Here is a 10,158-nt window from a genome sequence, read left to right as displayed (position 1 = left end):
TTACATTGGACTCTATGGAGCTCAGTAGGGCGTGAATAGAAAACGATACATTTTGAATTCCACCTTTAAAAACAATTCCACCTTAAGAAACCCAGAATTGTATTGAAATGTCCACATCACAGGCCAAAAAAAGATGGCCAATACATTTTAAATACCACCTTAATAAAAATTCCACCTTAAGAAACCCACAGTTGTATTGACACGTCCACCTTTAAAAATGACCAGTTGAAATAAAGCTTAAAATGTCGAAAAGACAGCCAGTGTATTGTGAATGAGGTATTCTTAAAAAATTCCACCTTAAGAAACCCTGGATAATTAAGACGTCCCCCTTAAAAATGACCTTTAAAGTGTTACAGACTGCCTGTGTATTTCTGTGGCCCTCACACCTCTTCCCCTCAGTCTCTGCCTCTGCCCCTCCCCCTCCCCCCTCTGTCTCTCTCACACGCACGCTCACAGAATACAACTGACAGACTCATGATTCAATGAATTTCGACCGGGGGGACCCTTCAAAAAATGACCCGTAGCTCGAAAACTTTTCCCAACCAAAATTGAACGAAGCATACCGTAGCGACAAGGAGAGTCTGGCGCTCGAGATGGTGTAAAAATTTTTTCAGTTTGAGCGAGAATTGATGGTGTAAAGATGAGTTAAAAAAGGGCAAATTTGAGAAAATTTGGCTTTCTGAAAATACATTGAACTCTATGGGAGCCGAAACGTCCTACTGCCAAACAAATCTTCATAACTCCAGAACCGTATCTTCAAATGATTTCAAATCTACATATTTTAGAAAGGGGAAGTTTCTCTACCATTTGAAAGTAAAATGAAGTCTGTAGGTGAAAGTATAAGGAAGTTATGGCAAAATGTTCGGCTAAAAGTTGAATATCGAAAAAGGACAGGCATATTCATTTCAATGTATTCCTATGGGAGCGTACCCACCCTCCGAACAAATGCTTATAGCTCAGAAAAGATATCCCAAATGGCTAAACTGCATATACCGTTGCGACAAGGAGAGTCCAAGGAAGAAGCTGGTATAAAAAATTAGCAGTTTGAGCGAGAATTGACCATGTTATGACGAGTTAAAAACAGGAGAAAAATTTAGAAACCGCACTCTGAGCCGCTCCAAAAATACATTGAACTCTATGGGAGCCAAAACCCTCCCTAGTGCCGAACAAAAATTCATAACTCAAAAACCGTATTATCGATTATGTTCAAATTTACAGATGCTAGAAAGGACAAGTTTCTCTACCATTTCAAATTTAAATGAAGTTTCTAGGTGAAAGTATGAGGACGTTATGGTGAATTATTCGGCTGAAAAGTGAAAAAAGGGTTTTGGCCAGTGAACCCAGAGTGTCTATGATGTCACCCACTCTAAATGTCTTCCATACAAGTGAATGGAGGGATATTCAAGGAGGAATAGAAAGAGAGGGATGAGTGCGAGAGGTCCGAAAACGGAAGTGACGGGTCACGGTGCGCCCGGGTCCGACTGTCTGAAATCTCGTGTCCGTAGCTTGAAAATTGACCGAGTTAGAGCAGTTCGAGAATTAATTCCATAGAAATGACTGGGGAAAAACGGAGCGATAAACGAGTGTAGCGGACGAACGAGTGCGGGTATCGGAAAGCTGTATACAAGCCCACATCGTCGCTATAGGACGCACGATTTCCAGGTGGAACGGAGTCGATAGCTCGAAAGCTGCGGGACTAGTTAGGCGGACAAGGAAACGCGGAATAATAAGAATAATAATAATAATATGACTTACGGATAACAATATATCGCGCCGCTGCTTACAGCAGCAGGCGCAACATAATAATATGACTTACGGATAACAATATATCGCGCCGCTGCTTACAGCAGCAGGCGCAACATAATAAGCATGAAACATAACAAGAACTGCCAGAGAAAAGCCAACTGACATTAAAAATACTCCCCGATATTCCTCAAAGCAGGATTTCTAAATTTTGTCAGTTACATTAAGCCCAAGGTCAACCCTGTCCCACAGCAACATAAATGAGGGGAATTCCTATAGGGTGGTTTTAATTTAGCTGGCTAACTAAAAAATCCTGTCTTATGGAATACCCCCAGGTCTTGCAAAGTCAAGGGATTTGATAATTTTCTTAAATCAACACAAACAGGAATAATCAGAGAAGCATGTTTATTTCAGACAGAGGAACATTACACACCAGTGCCCTCTGCAGGGGGCTATTCCACAAAAGCTTTTCTCAGTTAGCCAGTTAAATTAAGCCCAAAGTCAAGTCTGTCCAATAGGAATAGAGCTGACAGTGACACCTATTGGACAGTCATCAAATTTGGGCTTATGTTAGATGGTTAACTGACAAATGCTGCTTTGTTGAATACCCCCAGGAGAACAGAGGAGAGTTCTACATCAGGGTTTTGATTTATTCATGACTGAAAAAAGAAACACTGGGAAGTATATCCTCCTTGTGCTCGCTGGGTCCTGACCCGGGAACAGAAGCGCCCAGTCCTTTTACACAGGATCGGGAGTGGAGTCCTGTCTTGGTTCCTGCAGAAAACACACAGAAGCAATGACAACCTTGGGCTTAAGAATTCAGGCTTAACACCATAGGATTAACTCCACCCGTAACCTCAGGAATGGACTGGGCACAGGAACCAGGGCATTAGCTCGCTCACGCCGAGCTGTTTTCTGGCCACACTGCTTTCAGCATGAAGACAGCCAATGAGCTCAGAGCACATCTGCATGCTCAGTGAACATGACTGGGGTTAAGGGTCTGGACTTGGGCTGTTCCGCTCTGTGATGCTGATGCTCTACAGGTCACATAGGATCAGAGGAAGGTTTGGTGCTGCCCAGGATGCAGTCTTTTTCTGCCATTGTCTGAGGTTTCACTCCAGTACCTAATGTAGTTTTTCCCCACATGATGCATTTCACTTTGCTAGGTTTCCATCACATGTGCCATTTAACTCCATATCTCAGCTTCACAACAGAATTTTATATGCTAATCAGTAACTGAATACTTCAATAAGAGCCGATGAACACATTTAAGGTGGAATGGAACAGTTAAGCGGCAGACCCCACAGTGTTTATACATTAAAACTACAGTTTAGGGTAATTGTACCGATAACGACATCCAGAACTTGTTTTTCAGGTCTATTTTATAGATATGGACCTGTTTATAAAGGATATTTGTTGGGATAGTGCAATATTAATATCTTATTTGAAAATGTATGAATTAGTCATTGAACATTCAGAAAATAAGATTTTATAAAATATTTAAAAAGCCTGGCAAATCTGGCCTTGGTTGACTCCATGTTTTAACAGAAAATTCTTGGCTTCGGGATGGTTTGGGATCTATAATAAAGGCGCTGCAGAATGTAAAGTGGAAACGGAGATTCGGATAAAGCGCCCATTATTGCTCATCATATCCAAGGAGACAGAAATCCCTGTAGATTTAAGGAGGAACATGTCATACGAACATAATTCCATCTTTTTATTGCTCAGGAACCATAAGATAAGAGATGCAGCATTTAAGGTGGAACGGGTCATTCGGATAAGAGGCAATACAAGTCTCAAGGATTGGTCGAAATTTGCTTCGTATCCAAAATACACGTTTATACAGAGCCATGATGTGCGGTCTTAAGGTGGAAGGGGAATTTGGAATAAGGAATTTAAATTCAAGCTCTGCAATGTCACCTTTTCCGTTCCACCTTAAATATTCTTGTTAGCCACGTAATGGCCGCAAGATTTAATGCGGAATGGAAGGTTGAGAAATGAAAACATTGTATTCAGGATAAAGCAAGGTTTAAGGTGGACTGTGTTACTTGAACATAAAATTCCACCGCGTCCAGAAACGACATAGGGTGGCATTTAAGGTGGAGCGAGTCATTGTAAAGAGCCCAACACATGGAGCCCATACTTACATCACGCCGTTTTCAACTTGGTGACTTTGACGCTGGACTCTGCGTTTCTCACCGCTTCTGTCCGGAACTGAGGTTTTAGAGCCGCCCGAACCACCCGGGCGCAGATAGCCGAGTATCTAATGTAGCTGTGGATTGAGAACACACCGAGAACAGAGATTTTAACCATGCTAAATCCGCCAATAACCGCGCCACCCTCTTGTTCAGGGTCACGGAGCTAAAGCTAATCAATAGCGCCAAACACACAGAAAAAATATCAGAACCCGCAGAATCCCAGCTAAAACCGGGCCGAACCCTCGGGCGCGGATTAATCCCGTACCTGAGTCCAGCTTGTCTCCAGTACGACACCATGATCCCGGTTCCGCGGAGAGAGGAGCAGAGTCTCACAGCAAAGGACAAACAACACAGCCGCAATGACATCACAGCACAGTGGAACCTCATTGGCCCACACTGCTGTCAATAAACCGCCAATCAGAGGCAAGCTGTAATTTAAATTTGTAAATTGTTATTTATCGTCAACGTATTAGGTTTTTCAGTTTTTTATGAAGGCAGTTTTTCATTGAAGCATTGAATATTAGTTATTAACCGACTAGCTCTCCGAAAAAAAGGATTTATATAAATATAAAATTAGTGAGTGGCAGAGGCGATTGCTCTAAGACTGCAAGGGAAGCTCATCTTCCCCTAAAATGTCACAAAATAAGTGATCAAATATATACTGTTGTGTGTACATGCCATTGAATAAATATGGACTACAACGCGCTCAACTTTTGTTCAGAATCAGCTTCTTATCACTGGTAAAGACGCGGCTTTCCTCTCAATCATTCGCGCAGTTTAGCAGTGACTTAAACAGTGTGGACTCTGAGCGTCCACAGAGTTCAATAACGAAGCAGCGAAGTGCAGCGAAACGAGACGAGTCATTGGATAAATGCTGGGCTTTGTCCCGCCCATCGCACGCTCAGCGTCTCTGGGGCAGTGGGCTGGCCTCGGCTGCGTGATCTGCGTGAGGCTGAATCCCTTTTTGATTGACAGCGAAATGAGCGAATCAGCGATCCTTTGGTGCAAAGATCCGTGGGAGCATTACATTTTCATTCTGTTCTGAGTTGAACCAGACTTTCCTAATCCTCTTAGCGGCATTTTCTTTGTTAAAAACGACTAGCGTTTTTAACAAAGTGGTGGGTGGTGGGTTTTTTGTAGCTGCTTGTGTTTGGAGACTGACTTCTATCACTCTTTCTGACTTCTATCGCAGTTACTGTCCAGCGTGTGCTGCTGAGCCCCTCCACCGTCACAAAGCACTCACATGCGGACACACTTCACATGGGCCAAGGCCGTTTAAGCAGCCTAGCTCTGCTGGCCATTGAGAACAAGTCCCTGGAACAGACGCCTTGTTGGTACGACAGGGTCACAGATCATTTTCTTGAAAAGGAACGGAGGGTAGAATTTATGTATAAATAAACTGACACATTTTATGATGTAGGCCGAAATTGAGCTTCCCCTCCTTGAAAGGCCAGCATCCGCCACTGGTGAGTGGGCATCACGGTGGATCAGCAGATAGTGTCTCTGTCACAATTGTGGGTTCGAGTCCCGCATCAAGTGAATTTCTGTGAGGTGTGTGGTGTGTTCTCCCTGTGTCTGCATGGGTTTCCTCCGGGTGACTGTCTGTGAGGAGTGTGGTGTGTTCTCCCTGTGTCTGTGTGGGTTTCCTCCGGGTGACTGTCTGTGAGGAGTGTGGTGTGTTCTCCCTGTGTCTGCGTGGGTTTCCTCCGGGTGACTGTCTGTGAGGAGTGTGGTGTGTTCTCCCTGTGTCTGTGTGGGTTTCCTCCGGGTGACTGTCTGTGAGAAGTGTGGTGTGTTCTCCCTGTGTCCGCGTTGGTTTCCTCCGGGTGACTGTCTGTGAGGAGTGTGGTGTGTTCTCCCTGTGTCTGCGAGGGTTTCCTCCGGGTGACTGTCTGTGAGGAGTGTGGTGTTTTCTCCCTGTGTCTGTGTGGGTTTCCTCCGGGTGACTGTCTGTGAGGAGTGTGGTGTGTTCTCCCTGTGTCTGCGTGGGTTTCCTCCGGGTGACTGTCTGTGAGGAGTGTGGTGTGTTCTCCCTGTGTCTGCGTGGGCAGACGCAAACGCTAAAACACAAAGACTTTTATTTACAATAAAGATTGCAAAACAAAGACTGACTAAGATTATAAAACAAAGGAAACAATGACGGAGAGACAGCGGAGACAGAGATTAGAAAACAATAAGACATAGGAAACGAAACAATACAAATGACAGACAACTAGGAAGTGACACAAGAGGACTTAAATACCAAACACAGACAACGGACACCTGGAACAGATAACGAGGGGGACGGATTACAAATGACACTGACGAGGACAAGGGCGGAGACACGAACAATAATAAACAGAGCCATGTGCTACGTCATCCCATAGGAACACATTAATTTCCATTACTTACAAGCGATATATTGTCTTTTTTTTTTTTGAACAGCTGATGCATTAGTTGTCATTAATATATTTAAGGCTGTTATTGATTTGTATTTACTCAGCATTAACTGTTAAATGTTTATCTTAATTAATAGATATGACTGAATTTGGTTAATCAGCCAGCTAGCCATCAAGACTAGCATTCCCATTTCATTAATTATTTTAAAATAACTTTTAGTCTCTGATGTACGATAATGTTCCAACCATATCATCAAGTTTGCGGACGACACAACAGTGTTGGGCCTCATTAACAACAATGATGAGGTGGCCTATAGAGATGAAGTGAACCAATTGGTGGACTGGTGTGACAAAAACAACCTGTTACTGTCAACAAATCAAAAGAAATCACAGTTGACTTCGAGAGAAAACACACGGTTCACACTCCACTGATAATCCGCGGCAGTATTGTGGAATCTGTTAAAAGCACTAAGTTTCTGGGGGTTCATATTATAGACAATCTCAGTTGGACAAAACACACTGCCTCTCTCATCAAGAAAGCACAGCAATGCCTCCACTTGCTGCGGAGGGCACATCTCTCCCATCCTGTCTTCACCACCTTCTACAGGGGCACCATTGAGAGCATCATGACTTGCAGCTTCCCTGTCTGGTATGGTAACAGTACAGCTGCAGACCAGAAGTCTCTCCAGAGAGCGGTGAGAACAGCAGAGAGAATCATCAGTACCCCACTCACATTCATACACCAGCTGCACCAGTCATGCTTTCTCAGCAGAGCCACAAGGATAGTCAAGGATCCTACCCACCCTGCACACGGACTATTCAAGCTTCTGTCCTCTGGGAAGCAGTACCACAGCATCCAGTGTAAGACTGCCAGACTTTGCAAGAGCTTCATCCTTCAGGCCATCAAACTTTAAAACTGTAAAAGCTCACACAATACATGCTGACAATTAAAATAAAAAAAAACTCATCACCCTTATCTTGATATAAATCCATGTATACTATGTATACTGCAATAATGCAGACGTGCAATATCTGATGTGCAATATATTCATATTTTATACAGCACAACTTACATTAATTTATATACCCGATGTGCAATATTCATGTGCAATATTTTTCTGCGTCATATGTATATTACATTCTATGCGTATGCCTATTTATTTATACACACTGTCATTTCTTGCTGCTATTATTTAATTTCATAAATATAGTGCCTTATTCTGTGTAGTTGTATTGTCTATAGTTTATTGTATGTCTATGTAAATTACGAATTGTCTTATTTTGCATAGCACATTCAAGTTTAGAGAACCAGAATGTCGTTTAGCTGTGCACTGCTGTGTGTTGTCTAAATGACAATAAAGTTCACTTTGACTTGACTTTGACTTGTTAAATTTTAAGTTGTTTTGGATATCAAATTATTTATATGAACAGTTAATGTTGGTTGTGACAAACGCACTACTGTCAGGATGCACAAGCAGAAATTTAAGTAAACTTCAACTAGTTCAAAATGCTACATACAGGGTCCTCACTAAAACTAGAAAAAAATGTTAACATATCAGTCCAGTTCTAGCATCACTTCATTGGCTGCCTGTTAAATTCCGCATCGATTACAAAACTGTTATTAACGTATAAAGCCCTCCATGGGCTCGCTCCTGAATACCTTCAAGATATTGTTTCCTATTATGAGCCTCCATGTTTACTCAGATCACAGAGTACTGGACTTTTAATGGTTCCCAGAATTCAGTAGGCCTCAGCTGGGAGAAGAGTTATTTCTTATAAAGCCCCCCAACTCTGGAATGATCTTCCAGAAAATGTTCGGGACTCAGACACAGTCGCAATCTTCAAATCTAGGCTAAAAACTCATTTGTTTAGTTTATCTTTTGGTAGCTAATGCTCCCCCATAGATAAAGGCGCCAGAACCAGGGGATCCATGGACACAGGGATTTACAGTAAATTGAGATGCTGATGTCTTCCGCCGCTTCACGCGATCACTCAGGTTTGTTAACGGTGGAGTGGATGGATGCCAGTGTTTCAGGATGCTCCCACGTCTGTGTGTCCTTCTGGTTCTCTCCTTTTTGTTAAAGCTGTCATAGTCAGATCTGCTGGAGTCATTAGCCACACTCTGGAAATGTTCACATTCTCTGCTTTACAAACATGTAACAGATTAAAACCAATTCCATCCCTTTACCTTTTTCTGAGTAAACGGCCACACACCTGTCCGTCTGGACACTGATGGATGACTGTCGAGCTCCTGCTCCACGCTTCAGACCAGCTGCCCACGCTCCAGCCACCACCAAGTGCCTTGGAGATGCCCCTACACTGAAGTTTTCACTGACTCCTAACTATTATTACCAGTAGATTGATCAGAGGAGGATAGGTCACCCCCAGTCCTCTATTCTCTTTAGTCTTTATTTGACATCGGGCTCGGCTGAAATATACAATTGCTTGTTGTCTGAGTAACAGTGAAAGTTAATGTCATGTTTTCTTATAACTGTGCCTAGCGGTATAATATAAATAATAATGGTCCTAAAATAGAGCCTTGCGGAATTCCAAATGTAACTTTAGAATAATTGGAAGATAAATTGTTTACTTTTACAAATTGATAACATTCCGTTAAGTATGATTTGAACCATAATATGGCTGTCCCTGTGATTCCAACCATGTTTTCTAGGACAACCTTTCTAGGAGAATATTGTGGTTTATCGTATCGAAAGCTGCGCTGAGGTCAAGAAGCACCAACAGGGATACGTGGCCTTGATCAGATAATTTGTTATCTTGACTAGAGCTGTCTCTGTATTATGATGTGGCCTGAATCCAGATTGAAATTTTTAATATATGTCATTCGGGCGGCACGGTGGTGCAGCAGGTAGTGTCGTAGTCACACAGCTCCAGGGACCTGGAGGTTGTGGGTTCGATTCTCACTCCAGGTGACTGTCTGTGAGGAGTTGGTGTGTTCTCCCCGTGTCCGCGTGGGTTTCCTCCGGGTGCTCCGGTTTCCTCCCACAGTCCAAAAACACACGTTGGTAGGTGGATTGGCGACTCAAAAGTGTCCGAGTGTGTGAGTGAATGTGTGTCTGTGAAGGACTGTGAAGCCTGTGAAGCCCTGACTGAAGGACCTCCAGGGTGTATTCCCGCCTTACGCCCAATGATTCCAGGTAGGCTCTGGACCCACCGTGACCCTGGACTGGATAAGCGGTTACAGATAATGAATGAATATATGTAATTCTTTTGTAGATATGAACTAAGTTGTTGATTTTCTAAGGTCTTGGATAGAAATGGCAGATTAGAAATAGGCCTGTAATTAGACAGTGTACTAGCATCAAGATTTGGTTTCTTGATCATAGATTTAATAACTGCTAGTTTAAAAGCTTTGGATACATGGCTCAGACTAAGGGATGAGTTTACTAATGTTAAAAGAGGATTGATAATAGCTGGTAGTACTTCTTTGAGTAATTTTGTGGGAATTGCTTTGTATGCAAGTTGTACAGTTTGCAGAGATGATAATCTTCTCTAGTTCTAACTGTGGGAGTGGGTAAAAGGCTTCAAGTCTTTTTTTTACAATTACGTTATGTTTTATATCAGCCACATTGGGTGGCACCCAGGTCTGATTTAATACTGTGGGTTGAGTTTGTTATCTAATATTTTCAATTTTATTATTAAAAAAGTCCATAAAGCTTTTTCCTGGGATAGCGCCCCTGCAGTTCCAAGTGGGAAATGGTGGCGTGGAGCGCTGTTACTATGGCATATTCTGTTGACCTGTTCGCTCTGTATGCAAATTGAAATAGGTCGAGGGTGGCTGGGAGGCAGGACCCAATGTAACGTCTCAACTGTTTTTCAAA

The 10,158-nt window shown here is 42.8% G+C and overlaps 1 protein-coding gene across 1 annotated transcript; it reads right to left on the bottom strand.

The window, feature by feature from the left end:
• Positions 1–2,118: 2,118 nt before the first annotated feature.
• Positions 2,119–4,347, bottom strand: atp5f1e (ATP synthase F1 subunit epsilon). The gene is made up of 3 exons (XM_066666069.1): positions 4,207–4,347; positions 3,891–4,015; positions 2,119–2,517 (listed from the first exon to the last, which is right to left on the bottom strand). The coding sequence occupies exons 1-2, from the start codon at positions 4,326–4,328 to the stop codon at positions 3,892–3,894; spliced, it is 246 nt and encodes an 81-aa protein (XP_066522166.1). The 5' UTR covers positions 4,329–4,347; the 3' UTR covers positions 2,119–2,517; position 3,891.
• Positions 4,348–10,158: the final 5,811 nt, after the last annotated feature.

Source organism: Hoplias malabaricus, chromosome 3, assembly GCF_029633855.1.
Source record: "Hoplias malabaricus isolate fHopMal1 chromosome 3, fHopMal1.hap1, whole genome shotgun sequence".
NCBI lineage: Eukaryota > Metazoa > Chordata > Actinopteri > Characiformes > Erythrinidae > Hoplias > Hoplias malabaricus.
This window is presented reverse-complemented; position numbering and strand designations above follow the sequence as displayed.